Here is a 16,097-nt window from a genome sequence, read left to right on the forward strand (position 1 = left end):
AATACATAATATAAAAATATTGAATATAAGCACCAGTACTACATTTATTTACGATTTGCATACATAATAAGCTTTTATTACTCTCTTTCATTTCTAAACAGACTATAGTCGAAAATATTGCAACGGTGAGTGGTAGTGTGGCGGAAATTCCCGTAACCTAAGACTGTTAGACTTATTCTGTCTAAATTTTATTAGTCCTATGTAAAATATAAAATTTCTAAATAATACCTAAAAATATATCTAAATTATATATTGTAACAGCTATATTACACTCCTAAAAATTACCATTAAATATTGCTAATGAGTATAGAATTACATCTAGTACAGAAGTTGAGAAAAACATATATTCAAACATGTATTGTATGTAAAATTTTATGTTCTCCGAGAGAATTTTGAAATGTTAGAATGGGGAACATTAGGTCTATATTTAAAAGGAGAATTTTAAAAATCGAAAAATTATACAACGGGAAAGCAAACAACTTCGGTAAAATAATTTGGTTAAAAAAAATTCCTAAACGTTAATCCGGAATAATTCTTATCTACTATCTCCTGTTTAGGCACAAATAAATGTATAAAATCAACGTCTTGACTAATCCTTTTGGGTAACGGGGTATTTATTTGAAAGTTTATGTATTTATTTTCTTTTCAGTGTGCCAGAAATACCCAATGAAATAAAAATAATTTCAAACTACTACCATTTTCATTTTTTTATTAAATAAATATATCTTTCATCCTCACACATCCTTGCTTCATACCGAATATCATAAATTTATAAATTTATTTCACAAATAATTAATATATTAATTCATTAAATTCACACAGAACAAAGGACATATAGAGGGACATTTGATGTGTGTATAATTGAAATAACTGCATTTGATGGGTCATATATTAATATAGAAACAGATATATCAGACTTTTCAATGGAATATTGACAAGATTAAATTCATACTTGTAGAAATTATGTACCTCAGCACAAGACGTTGAATCCTCAGAAATATTTGTAAGTGGGATTAAATTTTGATAAAGCGCAGCTTATTAATAATTATACTCATGAAAATGGAAATGGAGAGCCAGAAATTTAACTAAGGAAATATATTACTATATTATAAATACGTAGGAGTATCGCGTAATGGCCTTAATGAGTGTAGGAATAAATAAGGCAAACTATAGGACTAAATCTGACGTTAAAAGCACCTTGTTAATTTATTTAATACCTTCTTTATTGTAAATGGGGCCTACAATCACGAAAACTATCCTAATGCAACACAATTAACATTGTTTTAGTTAAAACTGCTTAGTGTAATAAGAAAATTTATTTCCCCAAATTCCAAGCGAGCGCGGCATCAAAAGTCCGTTCCCTCCATTTATATTAATTAACGGCCAAAAGTTTCAGCTCTCACCCAAGAAAATCGCAAATAATTGCCAAAATTTTCAGCCCTATAATAATTAAAAGTAATTATTAGGATTCTGCCTCAGTTGTTAAATAAACTACCTTCAATTCTCTGCAACATTTTTGTATTATCAGATTACTTTCAGCGCTGGAGAGTGGAATTGTGTCCATTGAAATTCTACATAGAATGGATGTTTTACTTTGTCGTTACCGATTACAGTATTGTTCGTGGTATATCGACATAGACAAAGGATACGTAAATCGTGATTTCACTATTTTTTCACAGTCTCGCAGAATTAAAGTGAACCAAAAAGAATGTATTTACAATATAAATAAGATTAGAGGCAATATAAATACAATTTGTTCCTAACAAATTGAATTTTGTCTGTGAAATCAACTGATCAACTTAAGACATTTAATAATATTTGGCAAATAGTGTAACATATTATTAGAAAGATATACTGCACCTATTTTATCTTGCAAAGGAAAATATTATAAACACTCATGATCTGATTGTATGGGCCATATTGCGATAGAACTATTTAAAAGAAAAAGATCCCATAAATAATAGTTAGACAATATTGACTTTTCGAGATACATGGTGTTCAGGCTGAAATTCTTAAAAATAGTTTTTTGAGTACCTACATTCAATACGCTTGAATGTGTAAAAACTTAAACTTAACTTGTATCCTTTATACGATAAAATAATGATGACTCAAATGTCAAATCAAAAAATGTCCTTTTTTTCAATGAGTGATATGTTTTCACTTATTTAAGACAAGAATAATTTTATGGAAGGTGAAGAAAATAAATAAAATAATTGAAGATAAATATCTTTCAAACAATTTAGTAACACTGTTCATAAAAATATGTGATTTCTGCCTGTATAGAAACGGTTTGGTCATTTTGCTAGTTTTAGATGTTTTTAATAAAATTTTTAAAAAATATGAACAATATTTAAAAAATAAATAAATAAAACACATAAAAAAACAATAAATGAAACAAATTCGCTTAGCTCTAGATTTGCATGAAATAAACATTTTTGTCATTTCATACTTTTGTTTTGTTTGTTAACCCAGTTTAGGTGGCATTCCCTATGTATAAGTTTAAACGATCTGACTCAAAGTGTGGAATAGTAGATGTTTTATCTGAATATAAAATTAGATTAACAACTTGGCATACAAATATGCATAATTAAACTATTTGTAGAAGTATTGATGATAATATCTAGCACACCTGATGTGAGACATGCACGCTAACCATAAAATATTATTATTTTTTTATTAAAGCAAGTGGATTTTAGACAGTATGAAAAATTGTGATCTCAGTTTTCGTATACGACAAAATACGTGTATCTCTTAGTGAAGTTTATTTGAAAAAAATCTAGAACCTGTCAGGTATATTTTTAACTATGTTTTAAGATATCTCGTTTTTAGATGTTTCAATAAAATTTAGTATAGGAGACTTCTTGAGACAACCGCAGATTTCCTGAGGGGACCTGAAATTATCATTTGTTTTTTTATCATGTGTTATTGGTGGAGATTTTGATAATTACATACTAAAATTTGAGCTAAAATTTAAGCACAACACTCTCTTCCTACTACAAAAACGATACATTTTATTTTATTTATTTAAAAACTGGAAAACAATTGTTTTGAAATTTACTAAATGTTTCATAATAATAATTGTTTACATTTTTTCCGTAGGACAAGTCGCCGCGTGCACACGTGGTATGCATCAGCTACACATGTTAGGTTAAGCGCTGTTGTCACGTCGTGATGAAACCCCCCAATATTAATACTCGCTGTATTTTGAAAACTGTTAATCTTACACCCCTGTAATACTTTTTTGTTCATTTATGATTACTCTATCTCATGCTGAAGTAATGGCAGTCATACTTCTTACACCCTGTACTTGTTCAGATCAGTTGAATATTTGAATAATAGTTGTAGCACGCCCATCCTGTAATATTCATGTATTTGTGGATGTGTACGATATAAAAAATGTGTGTCGCCAACTAGCAATGCACGTGGTTAGTGGAGGAAGATAATACCACTCAACGGTGACGAAGTGAATTGAGTCGGTGGTTGCCTGACTTTTGGAGACAATTTATCAACAAGCCATCAACAGATTGCAATGGCGCAGTTACTGTCCTGTAGACAGACCTATTGTCTAACTAACGACCGTCATTCAGAGGGAAGTGACGACGAAGGTGGTATATTTTGTGTCTGTAAGACTGAGAGATCCTCAAGGTATAGTCAGCCATTTTATTTCTTGTCCAGTGTCAACTATCAGAAGTTATATTAAGGATATTTAAACAGAAAACAATTTGTTATTAAATTTCAAATGAACTTCGCACCCTGAGGTCCAATTAAGACCAAAGATAGCAGGTTACATAGTGGATAGATTTTGTTTAAAGTCCATTAATACAGAGAATCTTGACAACAAATTATTGTAGAATCTGACATGTTGGAAGTAAATTGCTTTAAGCACTTGTTTGGCTGTTCCATCGCAAATTTCAAACATATCTAAAATAAAGTATCTATCGTTTAACTAATGGTTACCCTGCGGTCTATATGCCCATCCAGTACTGAATTACACCCCTAATATCTAGTAAATAATCATTCAATAGTAGTATCGCCAAACATAAAGCTTCAACACCAACGAACCACGTGAGTAGTTGAAGCTAACATGAGCAATGATTTGCTTGCCAACTTTCAATAGCAGGTAGATACGTTTTGATGTCATATAACACATTACAACCAAGCTTAAGTAGGTCATACTTCAGTGGATTTTAAAGTTTACTAAAGTTGCGTGAAATCTAGAACGTATTTAGGTTTGTTATGAACAAGGTACGTTATCCACTCTCGCGTGCAGCTGTAGCATTAAAGCCTATGTACACATACTTCAAAATAATCGCCGTTAGCAAAGAAACGGCTTCAAAACGTAGATTACCTGGGCGATTTACATTTTAAGGACATTAAATTACTTTAGCACAATTGCAATTTTTTATCCATGGCAGAAAGAAAATAAAACAGAACGAGTAAAAAGTTTTTCGGTTTGGGCTATTGTGATTGCGCACGCGAACATCTAGTCACGCATGACGACGTAATATCCGACGTGAGAATGACTTTAATGTGTAATGACTCGAACGAAATTTATAAAATGGCTTTTATTACGTCCAATTTCTGGTCGGAGCGTACGCCCGTTAGAGCGCCTGCTGACAGTCAGGTGACTCAATTAGCGAGTCCCGTTTAGTCCCGTTTGTTGTGAAGGGTTGATTAAATAAAATTCCAGTCGAGAATACCGTCACTTCTAAACATAGATGACTATAATCGTTCTTTTATAAAGAACTTCAATACAAAAATTTATATTTAGTAAAACAACGGTTGACATACGAGTATATATTAATATTAATATGAACAGGGTGCTCTACAATTCGACAGTTAATTTTCGTTCAAATAAACTAAAGCTAAGTGTTAACACATTCCTCCTATTTGTTAATAATAATAAAAATCCTATATTATTTGGCAAATAGTACAATTTCAGAAAAACTTACTTCTTCCAATTGAATGAGATATACAGGGTGTTTGGAAAAGTTGGTATAAAATTTGAAGAGGTGAAAGTAGAGCCTAAAATAGTAAAAAAAGTTTCTATAAACATTGGTCCTCCAGAGCATCGTTACCGAGATATGGCCCTCCAAAGGGGTCTTATCATTTGGATATTTTTTAAAATAACTTTCTTTCTGATTGAGATAACGGAATGAAAATTGTAGGTAATAATCATGCCATAAGGGTCTTTAACTACCATCAGTTTCATCAAAATCGGTTATAAATAAGGATAGTTTTCTAACTACTCTTAACAGAAATTTTTCGAATTTGTTTTATTCTTTTGAATTATTATCAATCAAATAATATAATTTTGGAATGAATTGGACTTTTTTGAAGAACTTTTCCAAACACCCTGTATTTATATAGTATCGTTAACGATGTTGTTAACAAGCATGCCAAATTCGTTGTCTAGAATGCTTTTCAATCTATTGAATTTTTAGCCCTTTCCGGTATTCCTCAGGGTTCGATTTGAGACTATTACTAGTGAATATATTTATAGATAGCATAACTCATATACTAAATATTACACGAGTATTTTCGACTGTTTTATGTAAATTGAGGTACAAAATAATTCATTTCGAATTACCACGTTGGATTACGTAATTTTTAAGGGTTTGCGCATTCAGAATTCATCAAAAGATCTCGTAACGTAGAAGATTTAAAATGCCCATATTTTTTTATATTATTTTTTTAATTTGAAGTTACCGCTGGCATATTGATAAAATCCCCCACAAAGAGACACGACGGCAACAGCATGCTCAAAAATGTTTTGCCGTTGTGAAAGAATCACACAAGTATGCGCTTTAACCCTTTAATTAAGAGATAAGGAATGTTTTGTGCAGATTACGACAGAAGTAAGCAGTCGTTTAACGGGGCTTTTTACTAGTTCGCTGTGAGACAATGCGGGTGCATTATTATCAAAACACTCACCTTTTTAAGATCCTTGTTAGGTTCACCATCGTCTGCTTTGCGCTTTTCTGTCCCCGTCAATTTTCCTTTGTCCTTTTCTCCTCCACATATCTGCAAAACCAACAAACAAAATTAACAACCCTCAACTGCTCCAGAATGGGAATTAATTTATTTTAAGCTCAAAACCATAATGTATAATTCACTCGAAACGGGGGCTTTAAATCCGATGTACACACTATTGTTTTTAGTTAATTTAATAAGCTTATCAACAGCTTGTTTTCTAGAAGTATATTATAGGGGAGGAGAACATATACGTAGTAAACAACATTACTGAAAAACGCATTTTACAGTAATTTGTTAAATGAGTTCTGTTTTTGCCATCTGATTAAATAAAAATTGTGGAAAACAAAGTAAGGTAACATATTCATTAATGTAATTAACTGAAACTAAAAATGTTCTTCCTACAATGGTATACAGGGCTGGAAAATCCACATGGTCCATCTGCCTTTACATGAGAGCGACAAAGTAAAGTAAAGAAATCCGTACGATAGACAAGGATGGCTATAGTGAAGACGTTTCATAATCTGGATAGTCACCGCCCGTTTCGGGTTAGAAGTGGGACTGACTATTCAGATTATGAAACGTCTTCAATGTAACCATCCTTGTCTATCGCACGGATTTCTATGACTTACTTTATCGCTTTCACGTAACGGCCCATGTACCATGGGGACTTTCCGAACCTGTATATTTATATTAATATTAACACATAATTTAATAACTAACCTGTAAAAAATATGAAAAAAATACTTATTATACGTTAGAAAATGTTGAGGATGTTTGCATGAAATTTATATGAATATCAATGAACAGTAGATATGTATTGAAAACCTAAAATTTATAAGTTGTTTGATTTAATAAACAGCAGCAATCTATATTATGTCAGAATGCTGCAATACGCGTTATAGTAATGGAAATAGGCTAAATCTGTGGTCACGCCATGTGCCGCTGTATGCTTACGATACACTACTGACTGCCATAAAAATACTTGCCATACACTCGACCAAGCAAAGCGTCAAACTCACTCACACACGCACAAACGACATTGAAATGCACGACCAACGTCCCCCAGCAAAAAGACCTGTGTTATTCACCGGCACGGCTGGCCGACAGGACAGGCATTAAGGTGCCGCTAGATACGTATCGACTAAAATGATCGATGCGAAGCTTCAGGTCAGAGGCTAGTGAGATTACTAAAATGTGAAGTAGTTGATGCTTCGTCATCATCAGTAAAAATAGCATCTATTCGAAACTTATTATTTTAATTTATTTTTATTTTATTGATTATTTTAGATATACGCCTATGACCTCTGTAAATATCGAACGGTCATTGTCGTTTTTGAAATGAGTATTTACCCGCCGGAGACGATTAACCGCAGAACACAAATTGTAAATTATTTTCTACAATCGCTTTCCTTACGAGTAAGAAATTAATTTGTCAACATCTGCTGATATTTATGAATACGTACTATACCTATATATTTTATGGTAAGTTCCATGTGAAATCCATTGAATATGATAGAAAATTAGAGATATATTCTTATAATGTAATGTGCAATTTTAAGAAGTCAACGGTTGTGTCACTTTTTGTTTAAATAAAATTGCATAAAAAAGAACTTGGCCTACAGCCAACCCTGTACCACATTGCAGCGCCCTAACAATCCAGTCCAGCTGTCAATCTCTAGTAATAACTAACTAAAAAGGAGAAAATTAAATTAAAAAAAAAGGAAAAGTAAGTAATTCGGCATTACAAAAAACGACCAATTATGGAAAATGCCCTGTATCTTATATTTCTACCGTTTAAAATTTGTAACAGCTGTAGAGGGCATTCTTAGAAACTCCACGGACGAAAGAAAGAAAAAGATATAATTTTTTTGAAGGAGCTTTTCATTGCGAAGTTAATCAATTAATCCAACACGTGTTGTCAGATTTTAATTACGTTTATTTGCCAAAGTAATCTACTTAATTATCCCGCCGTAATTGCTTTAAGAACGCAGTAACAAATGTCTTTCGCAGCAATTCCTCTTTCTCGGCGACTACCCGTTGAAATCCAGACGGCTTATTCTCTGCTTACGATAAGTGGATGAGTGTTATTTATTTTAAGAAGAATGAATGTCGTAAGACGTTCTTTCTAGAGTACCATGACGTAAAAACTCAAAGAATCAATCTTTGACACTAGAGATACGAGAGATAAAAAATAATTCTATTGGCAAAATTTTCAATGATAATAAAGACCGGTTTACACGTAGCCAGTTAGAGAATCGAGTCAAGTAATGAAAGTGGTTTGGTGCAAGTTGCTCGCCTTGTGTAAACGTTGCTTTACAAAATAGGCAAGCAACTACCTAATGTAAACTATCTGATAGGGTATCTATTCTATTTTTCAGACGACTTTCTCCATCTTTTGAGATTTAGAACATTTGCTCGGATGCGAACACTGCAAAATAATTGATATTCATAACATATTCTAAACATCACATTTTTTAAACTAACAATGTTTAACTAACAAATTATTGTTATATTTTGGATAAAGCGACTATTAGTACATATTAATTACCACTTTTTTAAATTAATAACTATCTTCTTAGTTCTGAACTAACTCAAGGGTATTCTAATAACAAGTGAAACTAATCTCTAATTTAACAGGGTCTTGACAGGATTAATACGGAAATTCTGTTTAACGTTCCTTCGTTAAATTTGCGAATTCCTAGCAAAAGTCTTTAGGATATGGCCATGGCCTATGTTTCCTATTTCAAGAGGAAAAGCCAAGTCTGTAGTTAGAATAAAGCAACCGGAGAGTATGCCGGTAGTTTTAATTTATTATTCTCCTAAATTCTCATCAAATAAAGTCATATAAATGTGTTCTTTTATATAAAATATCTAGAAACGCTAAAGATATAATTCTATGGATAGACTAGACAATGCAAACCTTGAAATATATTATATTACTCCTGTTTCTAATAAATAGTGTCCAAGAATGCACGCAAGAAGTAAGTTTGATAGAAAACAGAGGTTTTTAGTTTTAAACATTGTAAATTTTTTATTGAACCATTTTGCATAAATACGGTTAAATTTCGTTGATTAAGCTCTCAATTTCCTCCCTCAAGGCGTGGGTAGTCCTAGGCTTGTTGGCATAAACTTAGACTTCAAAAAATTCTAAAGAAAAAAGTCCAACGGCATTAAATCCCATGATCTGGGTGGCCAATGCTGATTAAGAAAAAGGGAAATTAAATGACCAGAAAATGACTCGTGCAGTAGCAATTGAATTGTTTCTCGGGCGTATGGCATGTGGCACCGTCTTGTTGAAACCATGTCGTCTACAGCCATATCTTGCAATTGGCACAAAAAACTGGATTATCATATAGCGACAGCAAGCACCATTAACTGTTATTACCTGACCAACCGCATTTTCGAAGAAGAATGGTCTGATGATGTCTCTGGTCCAAAATCCGCACCAAACATTGACACGTTTTGTATGTATTTGTTTCTCAACAATTACTCGTGGATTTTCAGAACCCCAAATGCGACAATTTTGTCAGTTGACGAAGACATCAAGATGAAAATAAGCCTCATCGCTGAAAATGATTTTATCAGCATTCATCTATTTTATAATCCATTCAACGAATTATTTTCGCTCTGCGCGGTCTGTAGACTTCACGTCAATTGAACTTTGTAAACATGAAGATGCAAATCTTCCGTGAGAATACGTTGTAGAGAGCTTGTCGAAATGTCCAATTCTTGACCACGGTGCAGAATTGATGTTCCTGGACTCTCAGCAACACTCTCACGAACTGGTGTTTTGTGTTGAACTAATTGATCCAGTCTCCCTGAATTTTCCAATCAATGCCTTCACAGTTGATGATGTTAAAACACTATCCCGACCATACTTTGTAAGAAAATTGCGAACTGTATCTTAATTATTTTTAAAATATTGCTCAACAATGAAAATGCATTATTCTTTCATGTTGCTAATAATATTAAAAATTATAATTTAGAAAAATATTTATATAGCTGTAATAATACGAGAACGTGTTTAAATTAAAATTTTGTATTTTCAGACACAGGAAATTTAACTTGATGTAATGATAACAAACATCCGACAGCAGTATTTCTTCGCATATTGATTCTAAATTTAACTGAATGAAAATAGAAATCAATTCAAGGAGCACAGTCAGCTGATAAGTGCATACCTCTGTTATTCAGTTCTAAAATTAAATGTTAAATTTATTAACATCACTTGAGAACAAATACTATCAGAAATGGAAACTAAATAGTAACGAGAAGGTAACTCGGAAACAAAATAATTTTTCATGTAGGTATTTATACATTTAAATTTTCACTACTCTTGAATTCAATTAACAACTACAATCAAAATCAAATCATTAATTTAGAACAAATTTCAGGTTCGACAAACATATATTTCTCGCAACGTTCAAACTAATTCAGAAAGTTATTTCCTATTCTTTTTTTAGGTATCTCTGAACTTCCTCTGGCACGTTTATTATTATTCCACCATCCGTGCCTTTTGAAAAATTTAGGTTATTTATTTAGGTAACGGAATAAAATGTTGAAGGAATACAGAATTCTAAGAGCATATTTCTCAAAACGAGAAAATTTGTTGGATTTGAATGTGTGTTTTGAGTGTGAAAGATGTTCTCATTTTTTTATACCGAATATTTCAATAAACAATCAATTCTAAAACGTTTTTATTCCTATAAGTGCGTGCACACTCTGCGAAATGAATTGTTTGCGTCTATGTAATGAGAAACATTTGTGATTTATGGTTTTTAAAGAATTAAGTTATATGTTCACAGCAACTAATAACTAGAATTCGTATAACGTTCAAAATTATATTTTACATAACAATAAATAGTCAGAGATGTTTAGAAAAATGGAATATGAATTTCTCTACAAAAAGTTCCTACAAATAATCAAATCAATCCTCCAAGAGTTCACTAAAATCAATATCAGCCATTTTAAAATAAAAAATATATATGTTTTTAGTAGCACTTTTTTATTGGGTGTTTTTGGACCAATCTTCTTAGAGGATTTTTTGCTTTGTATTTGATATCTCTGATTTTAGTTTGACGCATTTTGGAAATATATATAATAAATGTACTTATTACCGTATCCTTATATGTCAAACCTTAATTTTTGGTGGTGGTGTAGCACCACACCACAAAGTTAGATATCCACCAATTTCGTTATTTAATTTAACACATTTCGCCAATGTACAACGAAAATGCACAGCGGCAATACATAAATCTCGCGGTTTTTGTTCAGGGGCAAACATACGTTGTCGTACCGTGACCTGTGATGTTATCGATGTCGCATGTACTGTTCCGTGGTTTGGCCACAATTCTATCAGATGACGTGTAGGCCAGGTGGTGCCCCAGCTATCACCGACCTACTTTATCATGCACATTGTTATTTATAGCAAATAAATGGAGTGCCGAATTTGATTTCCAACGCATCTATTTACAATAGTCACTTTTTGTAGGATATTGTTGGCAGTTGGCACTAGTACAGTTGCGAAGGGAGAAAATACCTACTTATTTAGTTTCTTTTTTTAAGGCTAGATCTGAAAAGTGTAATAAATCACGTATTATCATAAAATGAAATAACTTAATTGAAATATATGAAATTGAAAGGAATTTAGTGGGCAGTAGCGATCTAGGCTATGCTTTATTTACGCCATCTGTTAACAGGAAGTTCAACTAACATCTCACACCACTGTCCTTTTTTTACTAATAGAGACACAGAAAGGAGTTACCGAAATATGAACATATCTAAAGTCTAGTATTTCACAAGATTGATGAAGGTTGCGTACAAATTCAATAAAAATTTTTTATAAACAAATAAAAAAGTCTATAAGGGTTATAGTGGAACAGTTCACATTATATTTCATTGCAGACTGGTACTCACTGATCAAGCACTTTATGCAAACATCCCATTTTTCTGTAATTTTACAGTGTAGGCTGCTATATTTTCGATTTTTTCTGCCTCGTAAACAAACACAATCGTTTAATAAATTTCAAAAAATTATTTATTTCCACTCTGTTATACAGTACGCGCCTAAAGTATGGAATAAATTCAGTAAAAACGAAACAAATTTTGTTTCGGGGAAAATTCTCGAACAGGTCGATTTTTAATTTAAAAAATACATATTTTAGCAAAAAGGCGATTTTCAACCGTTATTTGTTTTCGAGTAATGACGTCATCGACATTTTTTTAAATACCAACCCCCTATTTTTTTCTTGATTCTAAAAGATCGTTTCATTGTCGATCCGACAGTATTAAAATGTTGCCATCTTACAGAGGAAAGTTTTCGAGTAAATGACGATTGAATGTTAGAAAACCCAAATCAATTAAAATAAAGCAAAAACGTTATCAAATTTAGTTTTTCGAAATGCCTGAAGTTTTTTATGGATCTCGTAGGTGTAAATCCTTACAAACTGTCACTGTCATACCGTCTTTCTAAGTAATGTAAGCGATATAAAAATTATTGTAGAATTTAAAGTATTATGGCACATTTAACTGTCACACAAAGAATTGAAATTTTAATTCTTATCGGATGCGGAGATAAGACTAGAACGCAGCAGAAAGTTTACGATTTATTTAATGAAAAACATCCAGATTGCCGTATCAGCCAATCAACAGTCAGTAAGATATAATCTAAATTTAGAGAAACTGGCAATGTTGTAGATATTCCAAAACCTGCACGTCCAAGCGTTAATGAAGATCACAAACAGAACATTTTGATAAGTATGGTAGATAATCCTCATAATACTTCACGATTGGTTGCATTAAACAATGAAATTAGTCAGACCACAGTGCTACGTATCCTGAGGCAGGAAAAATATCATCCCTACAAAATTCAACTTNCAAGATTGATGAAGATTGCGTACGAGTTAAGTAAAAATTTGTATAAACAAATAAAAAAAGTCTATAAGGGTTATTAGTGGAACAGTTCACATTATCTTGCATTGCAGACTGGTAATCACTGATCAAGCACTTTATGTAAATACCCCATTTTTCTGTAATTTTACAGTGTAGGCTGCTGTATTTTCGATTTTTTCTGCCTCGTAAATAAAAACAATCGTTTAATAAATTATTTATTTCCACTTTGTTATATAGGCAAAGTTTTTTTTTCTGAATTTAATATATTTTATAACTCAGATATAGGCAGCTTAGGGCACATGTTCATCATCACATTTCATTTGGTATTCCAAAGCACACATTGTGGGTAACAACTAAACCACTTCAATATTGTCAAATTATGAACTAGGGGTCAGGAATTATTAAAAAAATTTAACAAAACCACTTGCTAATTGCACTACGTTTAGGAATAAAAAAAAAAATACTTAAGTCGGAAACACTTTTTGTTTTGTTCATTTACTTTGATATAAAGTTTTTTTTACTCCAAAAGGTATAATAGTTAGACAAAGATAAATTTCGGTCAGTTAAATTTCTTACTTCAATATAAAAGTATCTCTTTACAAAAAAATAACACATCATATACATCATTTGTATAAATGATCCCATCTTTGGATGAATACTTCCAAGAAAATAGTAATACTAGTAAACAAATTATAGCTCACGATACGATCAAAACTTCGAAAAAAAAAATAATCACTTCCATCTGCTATGCTCATACACTAGATACTCTGCACACTCTGTATCAGATGTTGCGATGTCCATCATACTGTCCGAAATTCGATTTTCATTAAGATGATAATGAGCCAGTTAAGATGATGCCAAATTTGTTAAAAGTTGTACAGATAATATCCAAAATATTGTAGATATGTAGACTAAGTGTGATGTGAAGCAGGACTATGTCAAAAGATGATACAAGTACCTTCTGCATCTTCGGTAGAAAACAATTTTAATGGTAGGTTTGTCGAAACTTATTTAATCTACTGAAGGTACGATACAACTATCAAAGTTTGTCATTATATTTTCTAAAACCTTCTATATGCAAGCAGTTGTTCTTGTACTGTTCTCTATATGTAGTAAGAGATTTTATACAGTTTACAATGCTCTATAAAGTTAGAACTAAATCGTGCACTAAAGACTAGATAATAAAACAAGATTTCTCATAATTTACCTTGTACGTGCAAGTGGAATTCCGGTGAATATCGGAATCATCCCTATTTGGTAACAATTTTATAGCCAACCAGCGATAACAATAGCTACCAACTAATTAGTTTTCAGAGGTGACATATTGTTATGCGGTCGAATTGCTGATTACATACGCTTTAATCAGTACATATTTTAATCAATTGCCGATTGTGTAGCCTCTTGTAATTCTGTGCCCGATGCCACACAATAACTAGCCATATTAACATGTCGAAACTAGAATCATCAGTTCAAACAGCTGCAACCATATCCTAATTAAAATAACGATTAATCCACGCAGTTTTAAATTTCTTCAGTGTATTCGACAGTTTTGAGAAACTAATATTGCCTAACAAAAGTTTCTAAAATAAATGTGATAAGCATATTGTATAAAACTTAGAGTTTGAGTATACTTATTAGTTATTACTTTGTATTTTTTATGTTGTACTGATTTATTTCAAATTGTCCTATTCTTTTATGTTTAGTACTGACGTAAGCAAACAAATGTGAATTTACAGTAAGTCTTGTCAGCTAATAAATATAAAATACCAACATATTAGTACAATTTTTACGTTTTAGTCGGTTTTGAAATAATAATCGACATTTAAAAATAATAATAAAATATCAAAATTGTACTGCATTACAATTGAAAACATCCCACCGTCAACGTCAACAAAGACATAAATACTAATAAAGAGACAAAAACACATTAAGACGGGTCAATTTTTATTTCAAAAAAGAAACATTTTCACTTCGATTCAGTATTTTAGATATAGTATAGTAGAAGTTGTCAAAAAATTGTAGTTTTTGTAATATTTCTGGTAAAGTAGGTATATATTCTAAAATACTTGCTATATTTCCATTCCTCTCTCTCAGCTTACTTGCTCGTAATCAATTTCAGACATAATAACAGTCATTTTATAGGTTTTCATTTCCTTGAGTGGATCAAATGATTGGATTTAATGAAATTGTTTCTATTACTACCAAGTTTTTACAAATATGAAAACAAAAACTCGCCTAATGCTGCTGACCTAATTGTCAATATCAAATATGTAGCACCTAGCCATTCTCATATGATAAACACGGAATTCTTGTTTAAATAACCCAAAAGTAGATTTCTTCCTCTTGTTGAAAAAATATCAACTAAAAAGAACAAAATGTGGACGATGATTCATAAATACATTGCAATTATATTTTCACCAGAGATGGGCAGGTAGACAATCACCACATAGAAAATACAATTGTCTACGCGTAGACAATGACCTAGATGTAGACATAATTTGGAAGTGTTGACAATGTAGACAATGTCAACAATTAATAGAGGTACCTAATACAATTAAATAAAATATTACTTTATCGCTTAAAACATCTTTAAAACTATAATAAGTATAACAAAATAAAACTAAAAAATAACATAAAATTAACAATTTACTAAAAATATTTCAAATTTTTTTTATTGTTATATCTATCATTCATCACTACCCTCTTCTTCATTTATATAAACAACAAATTTTGAGGCCTGAAATTCTTTTATTTTCAGTGAATAGTAGATACACTTGAATTAATTTTTTGGAGCGTTCAAATGTTACTCGATTTCTAACAGCTGTATGAATATTACCCCAGTTTGAAAAAGAACCTTCAATTTGCGCAGTCGACGGTGGTATCTGTAAAAGTTTAATCGCCAATGTCGATAAATTAGGACGTATAGGTTCTGCCATTCTCCAGAATATTAAGGGCTTTTTTATGTCTAAATATACATATTATGTACTAGACGTAAAACAACAAAACACTAACACTGAATGATTGTAAATGTTACTACTACTATTCTATTTTAGGTTAAACAAAACACTCACAACAGAACAGCTTTTCAATGTTCTCTACACTATCTAGGTTGTTTACGTGGTCTACATTGTTTACATAGTCTAAGCGTAATCTACATGTAAACGTCGACAATTAAAGTTGACGTATAAACGCCCAATCCTGATTTTCACTTTTTTAATTTAAAGAACAAT

General features: G+C 31.6%; 1 protein-coding gene across 2 annotated transcripts in view; it reads right to left on the reverse strand.

Moving 5' to 3' along the window:
- LOC108910158 (RNA pseudouridylate synthase domain-containing protein 2) overlaps positions 1-16,097 on the reverse strand; it is a 656,998-nt gene that overhangs the window by 220,143 nt on the left and 420,758 nt on the right. For both annotated transcript variants that reach the window (XM_023454151.1, XM_023454150.1), the window contains exon 3: positions 5,935-6,024. In XM_023454151.1, the coding sequence (XP_023309919.1) occupies positions 5,935-6,024 (90 nt within the window). The remainder of the gene's footprint in view (positions 1-5,934; positions 6,025-16,097) is intronic.

This window comes from Anoplophora glabripennis, unplaced genomic scaffold (assembly GCF_000390285.2).
Source record: "Anoplophora glabripennis isolate ALB-LARVAE unplaced genomic scaffold, Agla_2.0 scaffold121, whole genome shotgun sequence".
Taxonomy (NCBI): Eukaryota; Metazoa; Arthropoda; class Insecta; order Coleoptera; family Cerambycidae; genus Anoplophora; species Anoplophora glabripennis.